The sequence below is a fragment of the Strongylocentrotus purpuratus genome, unplaced genomic scaffold, assembly GCF_000002235.5.
Source record: "Strongylocentrotus purpuratus isolate Spur 01 unplaced genomic scaffold, Spur_5.0 spur5_contig_861, whole genome shotgun sequence".
In the NCBI taxonomy this organism is placed as follows: Eukaryota; Metazoa; Echinodermata; class Echinoidea; order Camarodonta; family Strongylocentrotidae; genus Strongylocentrotus; species Strongylocentrotus purpuratus.
Window position 1 is genome coordinate 4755398 of NW_022145570.1, and position 15703 is coordinate 4771100.

Sequence of the window (15703 nt, forward strand, 5' to 3'; positions counted from 1 at the left end):
TCACGTTATCATATCATTATCAATATTCACCATCTATATTCTGCACCTGGAAATGTATCAGCAGTCTTATTAGGCTATAAATAGTTCAAGATATTCGACGTACATGAATTAGTTGATCGTCGTACCCAATATTTCACTCAAATCGACTCATTAAACAAAAATAACCTATTGGACTGGTGATGGAAATGTCTAATAATTCGTTTTATGAGGGAATTGATTTAATCTTAAACTGCAATACTTGACTGAGATTAATCTTTATCACGTGGTATAGACGGCTGATTCCCACAATATGAGTAGATGCATACATTGAATCGGCTGCATCTTCTTTTCGAATGCTCTTTACATCGATTAAGGGTTATTAAATACTAAATCATAATAATTTAATGTATCCCCTTTTCAAAATTTCATGCATTGTGTACAGCCGTTTTTTTTTGTCAATGCCTTTGGAATCTTAAAATGAAACCACTGAACGAGGTCGAGCTCTCTTGTTAACGAGGATCGAATCATGACGGGAAGAATGTCTAGAGATAGAGAATGTCATTAGGCTGTCCTCGGGAGGCCTAGTTAGTCCTTGGTTCTGACGAATCCACCATATGTTCACACGTCATAACATTTAAAAAGGAATCGTTCATCTTCACTCAACCACTTCATATCAATTAGGTCATGAGGTCTTCGGCCTCTCAGCTACACAGACTTCAGAAGAGACAGATGACCAGCACAAGGATGCGTGCATCCATCCAGTCTTGAAAACGAGACGGATGACCAGCACAATGGTGCGTGTATCCATCCAGTCTCGAAGACGAGACAGATGACCAACGATACGGGTATCCATCCAGTTTCGAAGACGAGACAGATGACCAGCATATAGGTACGTGCATCCAGGCAGTCTTGAAAACGAGACGGATGACCAGCCCTTGGATGCGTGCATCCATCCAGTCTTGAAAACGAGACGGATGACCAGCCCTTGGATGCGTGCATCCATCCAGTCTTGAAAACGAGACGGATGACCAGCCCTTGGATGCGTCCATCCAGTCTTGAAGATGAGACAGATGACCAGCACATGTGTGCATCCAGGCAATCTTGAAGACGAGACGGGTGGTCACGAAATGGATGCGTGAACACTTTAGTCATGACTGGACTAGGTGGTTTACCTTCCTTTTTTCTTTAAAGAACATCAAATACGATCACAACCACTTGGGGGGGGGATAAAAAAACATTTCTGTGAGATATACAATAGGGTATTAAAATTGACCTTCAATTTTTTTTTTTTAATCAGTTGCAATCGTGTTATCACTTTTTGTTATGATCGAAATATAATCATTTAAAGACCACCAACACCATTCCAAGCAAAAAAATTATTGAGTGATGCATAATTATGATAAATGTAAAGGATTTTGCTTGGCTATACAATCACCTAAAATGAGCAATTCCATCAGTGGAATTGCTGTTGGTTATTGGTCCATTTTAAGGTGCTGTGCATACTACACCTGAAACGGTCGAATCAGGGGTAAATATCTGTTTACTCATATCTTATTTCAACAGAAAAATATCAAAGATTGCTGCATTAAAAATTCAAATTAACAACTTCTTTTCCCCCTATTACCAAGCATAGTTTAGATAATTGTAATGGTAACATAATTCTACGAACGTTCCGGCTTGTCCCTTCCAATGGTTTGAATGAGGTTCATCTGTCATATCATCATCTATGCAGTGTCTTGTATGCACAAAACTGTCTAAAACTACGTATACTTAAAAATAAATTCGATACATTTTCCCTGATCACATTTGAAAAGCTATTAAACAGATTTATTTGAATTATTTTGCAATTATGTCGACTCAACCTGACGTAAACTAACTGAATACGATATTGCTACGCTATTAATAAAATATTGACCTATTAGAGCTAAAAACGTGTTTCCGTCAAGAAATAAGCTTCCAATATATACGATCAATGATGTTCATATACAGCCATACGTTGTATTTATAGTAAATAATTATATAAACCACTTCATAGTGTAAAAATCATCCTTTACTCTCTGATTATATCACATGTGAAAAAATGTTAGGAGTTATTTACAGATCCATACACCATCAACCTGATCATCAAAGATATAGTTAGTATTGTGTCTTGACTCTAATCATCGTCGTTCGAAGGTTCCAGTTCCTCCATTTCTTCCAGCATTATTCTACACATGTATCCATAGTAGATCAGCCATGCTTCTTTCGTCTTAGGCGTGAATTTATCTCCCAAATTTTCTACCAGTGCCTCGATTATTACTCCGCCTAGGTCCTAAGGAGAGAGAATGTGGGGGTTCGTTCAAAGCAGAAGAAAATGAAAGAAAAATACGTTAGATTGTCTTGATAAACATAATTTGTATTATTTAATAGGTAATAGTATATTTTTAAAGCGCTTAGAGACAATTGTATTAAGCGCTATATAAAAAGTAAATATTGTTATTATTACTATTATTTGTATATATATATAGTTGAGAATTCTCGCACTGCAATTATTTTAAACCTAACAATTACCAAGTACCCATTTACACCTGGGTCGGGAGGGGCAGATATGGATTAATGTCTTGCTGAAGGACATTAGTGCCGTGCTGGTTCACGATACTCAATATAGTATTAAATTGCAGATTGCAGTTTTAAAAATTGACAAAGTTGAACATTTTCTGATGTCACATCAAAATTGTATCGAGATACCACCACCAGTACCATCATCACTACCACCACCACCACTACCACAAATAACACCTCCACCATATTAATACCACCAACACCACCAACACCACCAACACTACCACCACAACTACTGCCATCACTACCAACAAAAACAACAACACCACCACCGCCAACTCTACCACTACCACCACCGCCACTGCCATCACCATTAACACTGCCACAACCGTCACCATGGCCACCATGGCCACCATCGACACCAACACCACTAAAACTAACGTCACCACCACTGGCACCACCACTATACTACAACCTCCGCCGCCACCACCACTCTACCACCACCAATATACAAGTACCACCACCACCAACACCACCACAACCAACGTCCCTATGCCCACTCACGTACCTCAAAGTAATGTGGTGGCATTCTCATTCTGTAATGTGTGACTGAGGTATTCCGCAGCAGTTCGTCAAGGATGTCAGGTTGGTCAATATTCTCTACCAGTGATGTGAGTGCAGCCATGACCCTGGTAGCATGGGCTTTCATCTTCTTGTTCCGGGCAAGCTCTTCGAAGTCTGTGTAGTCCTTGAGCTTCTCGAAGAGCTGCTGGGAGGCTGGGAAGGCTTTGAATAACCTGTGGATATGAGAAATAAATCGAAGTCGTGAGTATTTTAGGATCCGTCATCTGAGTTCTAGAATGGCATAGACGCTGTGCGAAAGGATGAGCTAATTAAAGCACTTCATGGTCAAGTACTGGGCTTTTCTCAGTACGTTCTCCTTTTCTTTGTATGCCTTTGTCCGATATATCTGTACCTTTATTGTTGAAGTATCACTAAAGTGATGTACCAATTTGTTTTAAAATCTTACGAGAGGTATATCATTGCCCATCCGATCCCGATGTTCCACAAAAACGTTACGTTATCGTGTTACATAATGGGAGATCGTGATTATGGACGGGAGATCAATAGACGTGTAAATGGTGCAGGCGGCTCGGCCCTTTAACAATCCCATTTTCATTGTGGTATACGCTTTTTGTTTTCCCTTGGGTGTTATACCTATAACTGCTAATGACTGAAATACAGAGCGATGATCAGTGATTAAGTCATCTCATTCTTATGATTGTAATCAGTATTACCACGGGAAAAATCGCGGGCATATCTGACGAATAAATGCATTTCGATCTGACCTTCTAGTCATAGCTTCAACTAGTTCGCCTATGGAAACAGCATAGGACCAATACAATGAACACTTTGGCTCTACACAACATATAAACAACTCTTTACTTTGAAAAGGAAGAATCCATCAGTTGTTATAATCACTCATATTGATTGACCGGATAAAGGTCAAGTTTCTTCGATTCAACGTGATTTTGAAACTTCTAATTTTGTTATTTTGTCACAATGAACTTTTATAGCTGAATAAAGGGTGAGAACACAATGATTGAGTGAGCTTCATCAGGTATGAGTTTTTGTGATGGGTATTCGGGTTTAAATGGTTATAATTCAAAGAGATTATTATATTTTCCAAATAAATTTCCATTAGTATAAGATATGGAAGACTATTCAAGGGTAGTCTTGAATATTGAGACAAAGCAACAACAAAACAAAAACCGGGCGTATCGTTACTTTTCTAATTCAAAGCTTAAAGGCCCGGTCTCACCGCCAGAACTTTGCTGGAGCGTTCCTTGAACGATAGGGAGAGGGGGCCGAATTTCGACAACGCTCGTCACCGCGCACAAAATAGGAAACAAATCGAAAACACGGGCGTTGCCTTAGCGGTGCACCGCTGAAGCCGGCGTTGCTTTCGCGTTGGTTTAACGGTAGCGAGCGGTAGCGAGCGTTGGTCCCATTCCGACACCTCCATACCAACGCCAAACCAAAGTTCATCACCGCAATGGATCGCTGCTTCAACGCCCGACACCGTTCCAGCAATCCCGTGTCCGCTCGTAAAACGCTTACAACCGCTCCACCAAAGTTTGTGCAACGTTTAATCACCGCCCGGGCAAAGCTGGCGAAGCAGCGGTGGTCCAGCGTTCAAGATTTCTGCGTTGGCCTAGCGGACCAAAGCGTCCACGAACTTGCGTCTAGCGGTGACTGGGCGTTGTTGGAGCGGTGGTGAACTTTGCCGGAGCGGAAAATTGCCCGCTCCTCACCGCTCGCAATATTTTGTGCAGCTCAAAACTTTCGGAGCGGTAGGAGGGACCATCAGCGGTGGCCGAGCGTATACGGCGTTGCCTTAACGGGGGCCAACTTCTGTTAAACGGTGGTGAACGGTTACGAGCGGTGATGAATTTTTTTTCACCGCTCCAGGAACGCTCCAGCAAAGTTCTGGCGGTGAGACCGGGCCTTTATGTCTGTTATTTGTTTTTTGTTTTGCTATGTTTTGTGGTTTTTTCCGTTGTAGTTTGGGGTAGAAGATTGTTGATTGAGGGAGCTGTTTTATTATAATTACATTAGTCAGACGGTATCGGATAATAATTTATTGTAATGGATTTGAATAAAATGATTTAAAGCCACTCAAGGAGAACCTAAGACTGAGCATATTCGGTTAAAGTCATCTTTACTCAATCGTAGTCACGATCAGTCTACAAACAGGGCTCTGTTTAAATAAAAACTTGTTATCAATTTTGTTTGTAATTCAAAATTTCTATGACAAAGTTACTCTTAGCCAAAAAAATGCCATGATTTCAGTAGCTTATAACAGTTATTTTAAACTTGTTACTGATAACAAGTACAGATCCCAGATAGTTATTCCCTTGTATCATCATGATCGTAGTCATGTTACTGGTAATTCTGATTAATGTCAAAAATATTATTGATAGTTCATGCGTCCGACCATGATCTTGATGAAAAAAGAAAGCTTCTAAACAGGCTTATAATCAGAAGCATGACTTGAAATCATTGACATTTGGGTCAGACTAATGACCAGCCTAGAATCTTGGCTGAATGGCCACTTTGGATTGGCCAATCAGTTGATGACAGAGCCCATGTTACTTACTTGATGAAGATGATGACCCCAATCCTGAGTTTGTCTTCCAGGACATAGGTCCATGACTTCTTGATCAAAGCCTTCTGCTGCTTGGTAAGCCCAGTCGTTTCATCAATGACGTCATCATCTTACAGAGAAAAACAAACAATAAACACGGGTCAAAGAAAGTTTCTGATGATTCGTATTTTGATTGATTGATTGATTGATTAATTGGTTGAATGATAGATTGATTGAATGATAGATTGATTGATTGATTGACTGATATATTGATTGATTGATTGAATGAATAAGAGATTGATTGCATGATAGATTGATTGATTGATTGATTGACTGATATATTGATAGATTGATTGATTGATTAATTGGTTGAATGATAGATTGATTGAATGATAGATTGATTGAATGATAGATTGATTGAATGATAGATTGATTGAATGATAGATTGATTGATTGATTGACTGATATATAGATCGATCGATTGATTGAATGATAGATTGATTGAATGATAGATTGATTGAATGATAGATTGATTGATTGATTGAATGATAGATTGATTGATTGATTGAATGATAGATTGATTGATTGATAAATTGATAGATTGATTGATTGATAAATTGATTGATTGATAGATAGATTGATTGATTGATAGATAGAGTGAATGATAGATTGATAGATTGATTGAATGATAGATTGATTGATTGATAGATGGATTGATTGATTGATTGTTAAATTGATTGATTGATAGATAGATTGATTGATTGATTGATTGAATGATAGATTGAAATGAATGATAGATTGATAGATTGATTGATTGATTGAAAAATTGATTGATTGATTGATAGATTGATCGAATGATAGATTGATTGATTGACATATATATTGATTGATTGAATGATAGATTGATTGATTGATTGATAGATTGATTGAATGATAGATTGATTGAATGATAGATTGATAGATAGATTGATTGATAGATAGATTGATTGACTGACTGATTAATTGATTGATAGATAGATTGATTGATTAACTGACTGATTGATTACATTGACTCGTAGATAAAATTCGAGATAAAATATGTATGATCGAAATACAACTTAATGACAATCACCTGATCTATTTCCTTAGTATCTTTGTGAATGAGATGAATAAGAGACAAAATTATGATATAATGGTTTTTAAATGTGGATATTGACACATGACGTCGAGTTCATAGTTTACATTCTAGAACTACAAATATTGATTTGTAGTTCTAGAATCTATCAAACTTTGCACAGGTGGTGTGAAGTGTAAACACGCTACCCTTTGTAAACATGCATTGAAATTGGTAAGTCCTTTATATTGTGGTTTTCAATGTCTGTTACTTATTCAGAATTTATCTGATAATATTTGTACGTCATTTCTTGTCTTAATTGCTTCATTTTTGTATACACAATACATTGTATGTTTGGTTTATGATATCAGTTAAAATACCAGAAAAGGCTAGATGCGACTATGAAATTAATATAATCAAATATAAAATTGATTATTCAGGTTCATACTCTTTTTATTATGAAGATTTTGTTCATCATTCCACCAGTCATATAACTTTAAACAAATATCCGCAAACTGTTTTTCCTACCATTCGTTTTTCTAAACGTCTAGGCTAATTCAATACTCGAAGTATTACAATTTGCCTGGTTATTGATTTTAGGAGCACATGTATACATCTGAGCTCACTTACCAACAAAAAACATGATATTTAAAATCGATCCCAAAGGACTACAACATTAATAACTCTGCAATGATTTCGAAAATGGGGAAACCTTTTTCTTGAATAGGAGTTGTAAAGTATCCCTCTTCAGTGATATAAATGAGTAGACAATTGAGGCATTTCTTTCGGGCCTATATCGTTTCGTAAACGCACATAAAAAGCAAGAATGAAAACAGCAACATCAGATTTTTGATTGACCACATTTACTTGAACTCTGTACAGGGTCAGTATCAACCAAACAGAAATAAGCCCTTCACTTTTTCACTCAAAATCGTATCAAGAGATAATAGCCTATCTCTTATATAATTTGTTACTAGGAGAGAATACTTCTAATCAATTCGATGAAACGAAAATTCTTTAGATTTTGGGTTAAAAATGGAGGTCTCCACGGATCAGTTGTTTTTGTTTACAGATATGAGAATTGGTGGAATTCGTCAATACAGAAACACTGAACGACAACGTCTAAATCACGACAGAGCCTTTCTGCATGAGTGAATCTAACTTTGAATTTAACAACATTTATCTGAAATAAAATACAACCACGGCGACGTATTATTATGAATATGCTAGTGAAAAGACGTAAATGAATGGCTTCAATCTGTCATATAATCTGGAACGAGAATAAAGAAAAATGATCGTCCACATTTGTAGGGGTAAAAACACGACATAAAGAACTTTGATTTGCAGAAGACACAATGCTTAGAAGCCCCGTGCGGTCTTTATCTGATCCGTACAATAACATCTAAATGTATTAATACAATCCGATGATTGCCTCTTTAAAAACAGCTCAAACGAAACGACAGCTAATAAATAGAGAAATCAATGATCTTACCATGGTTATTAATAATTGTATCCATACTAACACAAAACAGAGCTCATATCTGAGCCACTGGTCGCACTTCTGTGATAGAGTTAGATAGTGGATGCCAAAACGACTGAGGGTAATACTACAGTGCTGTTGTTGACCAGAAGACCAGGGTGTTGGTATATCACAGGCCTTGTTAATGTGTTTATTCGCTGAGATATAGATCGTGTTTTAAGCGATAGCTTACTCAGATAAGACCGGAGAAAGAGCATCAACTATAGATATAATATTGCATCCATCCCTATACCCCTCGCTATTCACGGTGTAATACTTCTACATAGAGGCCTCCAGAATCCCGGGTCCAGAAAGCAAAGCAAAATTTGCATAATTTGCCATATTCTGCTGAATAATAATGAGGTATCCTCGTGGTTGTACCATGGACCTACTACGTAGTTAAACGCATAATATCTTGTAAAATCTGATGAAAGTAAAACGCCGGCGAAAGTGATCGATCTGATAAAAATATATTGTATTTCCAGATGCATACAATGATGACAAACGATTGACTTAAGGTTTAGGCTTTTACCCCTTTTCCCCATTTTTTTTTATCAAGCATCTGTACTAAAGTAGGTCGTGTCCGATACACAAACACTGGTGAACTTTGTTATTTACTTTTTTGTCGTAAACTATTATTGTGAAGAAAACATGTTGTTTTAAAATTCCTTCTATCAGAATCGATCAATTAATCACTTGCTTTCTTTCTCTCTTTCTTTTTTCCTCCTTCTCTCTCTCTCTCTCTTTTCTCTGCCCCCAATCTCTCTCCTTCTCTCTCTCTCTCCTTCACTTTGTCTCTTTTCCATACTTTTTATATCCATATTATTTATTTCCATATTTATTGTCATTCTCTCTCTCTCTCTCTCTCCTTTCTCTTTTCCTAGTTTAGAAAACTGAGTAAACCTGTTATTATTACAATATTCTGTTATGTTCATGTTCGTTCTACATTTTGCCATCTTTGTGATAAACCCAGTACAACACTCTATGGTAAGAATAATATTTGTCTTAATATTTACCTTAGTTTACCTAGCGGTGTTTCAAAGAGTAGAGGGCTACTTGAAGGCGGTTTCTATTACTTCGTCTTAGCTATAGTTTTACAAACTAAATACGATATCCTTTGTCAAAAAACAATAATAATCGCTACCATGATATTAGGTGTCGGAGATTCAACAATCAAGGTTTATCTCACGTAAACTGTACAAGACAGAACTCTCCGACCTTTTGCACTGGTGAATTTACCAGTTGATTATTATAAAGTGCTTAGTGTGTTATTAACATCTATTATCACGTTAACTCGAAGGATTTACCTTAAAAAGAACATTTTCTTTCTTACTAAAGCTAAGATTACAGCCACCCTCGCCCCTAAAGGATTGCAGTAAATGTGAGGGTTCAGTGAAATTTTCTCATTCACGTGACTAAATTATCCCCCCCCCCCCCCAACCAATACACTATATGATGTATATATGATTCTTTCTGTCTTGGCCATGCGTTACACTGTGAATATAAAGTTACCTGAAAAAAAAACTGTTGACACTATCATACTGATCATATGCACTGTGTGACCATACAAACTGTGTCAATGTCTTACCACTACACTGCGTTACACTATGTCACATAATTAGACTACAGTGTAAACATGTTTGTCTATTAAAACAAAACTATTTTGAAAAATATTTTTAAAAATATTTAAAAAAAGAATTTATCAACACTACGAAATTGATCCAATAAACTGTGTTCTTACACTTTGAATGAATTATGTGCGTTTTTGCTGTCACTTTGCATTGGAAATAGTGTGAACACTATTCCCACACTGTCAACTTTAACTTATGTGTTATATGGTGGCAATGATGGAGAATTTAAAACATTGTGTTCTATTAGGCTACGAAAGATAGAAGTTAACTTTTCAATTGCCGGGCCATGTCTTGCGAACAAGTCCTCCTATCAATTGCAACCTTATGAGCAACTATCTCCAAAGTGCAGAGTTGTAATACATTTAGGTTGCGATCAATTTGAATCAATCGAAATTCTTCATAAGACAATTATTAAGGCCCAAGTCTTAACATCATTCATAAAGGTTCTATAAGAATCGTTTAGGGACTTTGATTTAGATACTGTTAAACTCACCACTGGATAAGAAGCTGCCGAAAAATGATGTAATGGTCACCCATGCTTGCTTGAAGATATTCCCACCAGGTATACTGTGGATGAGAATGAGATGAGAGGGAAGGTTGTGACTTCAATTAACATGATACAAACAATAACGAAGAACAGGGCCCCATTTCACAAAACTTGTCATCAGTGACAAATGACAGTTTTTGTTATAAGCTACTAAAATTCTTGCTTCTGATTAGTTATCAGCAGATTTGTCAGTGATATTTGTCTTTTGTCATTGAAAGAAGGCTCTGTGAAACGGGTCAAAAAGTCAAAATTAAAGAAACAATACTGAAATTATATTTTTTAAATGAAACATAATACAAAATAATAACTTAATTACCGTAATTAATGTTAAGCATAGTTCAAATTGAGGAAATGCTGACTCATTCATAACCAGCATGTCAATAACCAGCTTATTCATTTGGAAAGGAATATGTTCTTTAAAAAAAATGATGTACAGCTTCCTTGATGATTTCCCGACATAGCAATAAATGATATCATGATGACGAGATGAATTGCTCGGCGACATCATAAACAGTGAGCATATCAATAAACATAATTCGTCTGTTTGGATCCAATAGGGCATTGGCTTGTATACTTTGATACAGAGTTAACGCCTTTATTCTGGCTCTGAATAGACGGTATTTGTATTTGTAAAAAACAGGTCTATTATTGGATTGTGTGGAGGAACAGTTATTTTATCAATAGCTTCAAGTAGAGAAATCCTACCCTTGTACTTTGTGTTATATATAACAGCTTGTATATTGTTTCTTTTTGTCTTGTGTGGAGATTGTAACCTTACATTCAGTCATACAATAATCGAAGTGTTCTCGAGTCCCTGAACACAATCAACAAGATACACAAGCAGTTATTATTTATATTTTATAAATGGTTTGTTTTATTGAAAATCATCTCGCAGCCCGAAGGCTGAATTGTGTGACTTTTTACAAATTGATAAAAAAAATTACATTACAATAAATTTCATTTCATTTCATTTCATTTCTTTATTGAGTCCAGATAGGATAATTGTTTATATGCACATGAACAATCTTGCTTCAACATATATATGAACATAGGAACAACATATAATTGACATTCATAGGGCCCTGTTTTAGTATACATTTGATATAATATACATGGTCATGATGAATATACATTTAAATACTCTTTCTTCTTCTTCTTCTTCTTCTTCTTCTTCTTCTTCTTCTTCTTCTTCTTCTCTTTCTTCTTACATACCCTCCATTTTTTTTAAATTCTTATATGCTCTAATCTAAAGTAGGTATTTTGTGTTAAAAATTATTTCTTGATATGGTATAACAGTAGAGGTACAACAGTAAAGTAAGTATACTAAAACAATATATATATTCGTGTAACATGTCAATGAGGGTATTTTGCATGGTTTTCACATTCTCTATTCTTTACTGGGTTTCATTAACTACTCTTATGGAAAGTGGTATGAATGAATTAATGCGGCGACTAGTTCTTGCTTTAATAGATCTCAATCTTCGTCCGCTCCTCAGGTGTATGTACTGGTCATTAAGGGGGTGGGTAAGATCAGACATAATGGATAGGGCCTTAGATACTACTCTTTCCTTACAGACTTCATCTAGGTCAACAGTAAATACATGTGAAATCAGACATTACAAGATATAAATTCAAAATTCGTTCAAGTTCATAGTAAAAATATAAAATATAAAGATATATATAAATGTGAACATGCAATAATATTTCCTCTCCGATATTCATTGATTTTAAACGGGTCGTGTTTGTTTGTAACCAGACAGGCTTATACAATAGTTGCAATAGATTTTAAAACTGAATAATTGCGTGGTTTTAACAGATTAAAAAGCTCAGTAAAATACAGTGATACATTGGAAATTTACATTTGACGGAAAATAAGTTAAGATTTACAAAGGCAAAAAATAGATATACTTTAAACATTCATAGGTTCAAAGCGTATCGTGTGCTGATCGGTTTGTAAACGGGGCCAGCAATTCCAAATCGTTACAATAGATACAGGGTGAAGAATACAAAAGGAGAGAAGGGGGAAATAAAAAGGAGAGAAGAAAGAGAGAGATTAGGAGAGCGACTGAGAGAGAGGGGAGAGAGAAAGGGGAGAAAGAGTGCTAGAAACAGGGGAGAGAATGGAAGAGGAAATAAGTTTAGCAGTAACGATTGATACAGCAATGATATGAGTTTAAAAAATGACGTGATTGTCTATTTGACCCTTTTTTTTTATAAGGTATACACACTAAGAAAAAATGATGCAACTATGCACCTTTAGGGGTTCAAACCGATGCAGCAATAGCAGTACCTTTAGGGGTTAAATCCTGCACCCATTTTAAAGGTGCAATCCTGCACCCTTCAAAAGGGTGCCAGATTGAACCTTTTGGAGGAAATGTTAGTACCCTTTATGGTTCAATCCTGCACCTTTAGGGGTGCAAAACGTGAATGAAATTGTAACATGATCAGACAAAATAATCTATTGGTTAATGATTGCCGAAGGAAAATACAAATCACAAAATTGATGTGCATTGTCATAATTTGCTTAACAAATCATATGATAAATGTATTTTTATGTGAACACGTGGAAAGTAATCATGAATATGCATGCAATATGCAAACTTTTATTTTGCACCTTTTTGGGTCGTTAGGGTTCATTTTTGTGGGAAGGGTGCAAAATCTTATATTGCACCCTTTTTTGAACCCCTTTTCCTTCAATAGGGTTCATTTTTATGTAAAGGGTGCAAACTCTTATTTTGCACCCTTTTTTGCACCCTTTTTTTTAGAGTGTACGCTATATATTAACTATTTCCTACGATTAAATAAAAATAACGCGGTGGTCTACCGCGTCAGATTGAACTACCCTTTGCGACACTGCGTGGATTTGACCAATGTACTCTGGGAGTCGCCAGTAAGCTCGACTTCTCCATTCGGTTGACTATGTACACATCACCTTTCATACCGAGGGTGTAGTCGCAGTCGAGCGCATCCGTTCGAATCATTTCTTTTCTCACCAAAAACTATAATTTTCGCGCGATTAGGTTTTCGCGCTGCGTGTGCGCAATGAAAACATTTATTCAGGTAGCGCAAAAATTACAACCTTTTCATCACTCAAACTGCGGAGCTATTACACCACGGGTTCCTAATTAATTTTCCGACGGGCCAGATAATCTTTCTGGCAATGGGCCATGGAGTATTACACGTACACGGGCCGTCTATTGCAGGTGGTACATTTTCAAATATCAGAATGCCTTTCCCCTCGCTTAAGACGTCCACATGAATGACTTTTCCCCTTACATGATCCTCGTTTGATATAATCGATGTTCTCTTTCAAATCATAAAAGCTCATAAGGATAGGTTATTTACGAGGGAGCAAAGCAAGCGAGTGAGGGTTAGGATCTTATTCATACCGATAGTCGTTGATGATGTATTTTCTTAATCTCCTTCCGTTGTAGCAAAGAAAGAACGTAACCACTGATATATTGGCGGCCCGCTCATCACTCGTGGATGGACCGCTATCTATATGAACTAGGGTAATGCAGAATATGCAGCAAACTCGAACACTTTCAGTAACACAGCCTGATCTGAATTCGATAATGATTTGGCTATTCAGCAATATTTGATGGTCATTTTCAAAGTTTCTCACTTTTTTCTTCATAAAACACCAGAGCTTTTTCTGCATTTACACTTCAAGTGTAACCATACTATACATTTATTGTAATAAAATATCAAATATAATACAGAGATACAAATCTGTAAAGTGATTGCTTACTCGTTATCAGACTCTGCCATTGTTGCGTCTATTCCAGTTTGAGTATGATCTTAGACTGTCAACGATTTTGATTCGAAAGTCTACAAAAGAGTACCAAAGTACAATATCACGATCACACTTGAGGTCACGTGACATCTATAGGTGCGTGTTTGTTCTTCTTATGTTTCTCCATCCATCCATCACCGACCAACGTGCACCAACAAACCACACTACTCCAAATTTAAATATTTGCTTCTATATTTTCATTATCTTCGAGTCTTTAACCCAAACAGAGGGGCATATCATCCCGTCATGATATCAATACCCCACCTATCGGATCGGTTTTGTTCTGCGACAAAGGGGCTGATAAAAGAAGAGATCTGTGTCAGAAACTTCTCCTCTTGTTCGTTCAATGCAGAGAATCAGGAGTGGATCAATAGAAAATAACAATATTACACGTGCACCAACGAGGCTGATACCTGGTACAAGGTCATTGCATTGAATCTCATACATTCACCAGTCCTTTTACAAATTGCTTCTGAAAGAGAGTAATAGTCCTATTTGTATCAGAATGAAAGGGAAAAGAGAGAGAAAATTTTGAGGGGTCCTTGAACAATGACGTCCCATATTAATTTCATAAAAATCAGATAAAGTATTCCCCCTCCGGCGGAATCTTTTTTCTCTCTCTCTCTCTCTCTCTCTCTCTCTCTCTCTCTCTCTCTCTATCTACCTACCTATCTTTCTATCTATATCTATCTCTCATTTTCCTCATGGGAGTTATGTTTGTATTAAAGAGATGTTGATCCAAATTATGGAAGTCGTGGGGAGGGGGAGACATTACATCGGGGGCACACTCTGCAGATGCATACTACATACTTAATTTTAAAATCATTGATGGGCAACTCACCCCCCCCCCCCCATTCCCTCCCCATGGACTCCCGATCATTATCTACAAGCATGCACGTTGATATTCCTAACCAAACTATGTCCGCCTCGAATTCAAATATATACTCACCGATGAATAATATATTTGTTCACTTATCTTTTGGTATGATCATTTCCGAATGCACTTTAAAGGTACTATGTCCCATTCGCAGGCCAAAAAAATGAAAAAGTTAAATTCCAACTGCATTTGAAAGATAATACTAATTTAGAACTTCCCTAAAAGAGGTGGGGCTTGAAAATGTCTTCAAGTGGGAAAATAACGACTATTAGTTGTCAAATCGACTTTAGGGCTATAGAGCCCAAAAGTAATAGTCTAGATTTTCAGACAATTGTACCGAATGGTCATACGTTTTATGCTGCGGAAAGATTCAATCAGTTTAATCTTGGCCATCACAAGAAGTGGGTTTTTGATGTAGACAAATGCTCATGTGCCCTTTACAACTCTTTTCATGTATATTAATACCAAAGAAGAAAAAAGCCAGTCAGTCACTCAATAGTGTCTGACAGTGAAGTCTAGCAAGTAAACGGGTTTCCTTGCATAATTTGAATATGAGGACACTACTAACGTTT

The 15703-nt window shown here is 36.6% G+C and overlaps 1 protein-coding gene across 1 annotated transcript; it reads right to left on the minus strand.

Moving 5' to 3' along the window:
* Positions 1-232: 232 nt before the first annotated feature.
* Positions 233-14280, minus strand: LOC105443162 (cytoglobin-1-like). The gene is made up of 5 exons (XM_030999702.1): positions 14210-14280; positions 10405-10478; positions 5681-5798; positions 3089-3317; positions 233-2290 (listed from the first exon to the last, which is right to left on the minus strand). Exons 1-5 carry the CDS (start codon positions 14227-14229, stop codon positions 2135-2137), a joined length of 597 nt encoding a protein of 198 aa, XP_030855562.1. The 5' UTR covers positions 14230-14280; the 3' UTR covers positions 233-2134.
* Positions 14281-15703: the final 1423 nt, after the last annotated feature.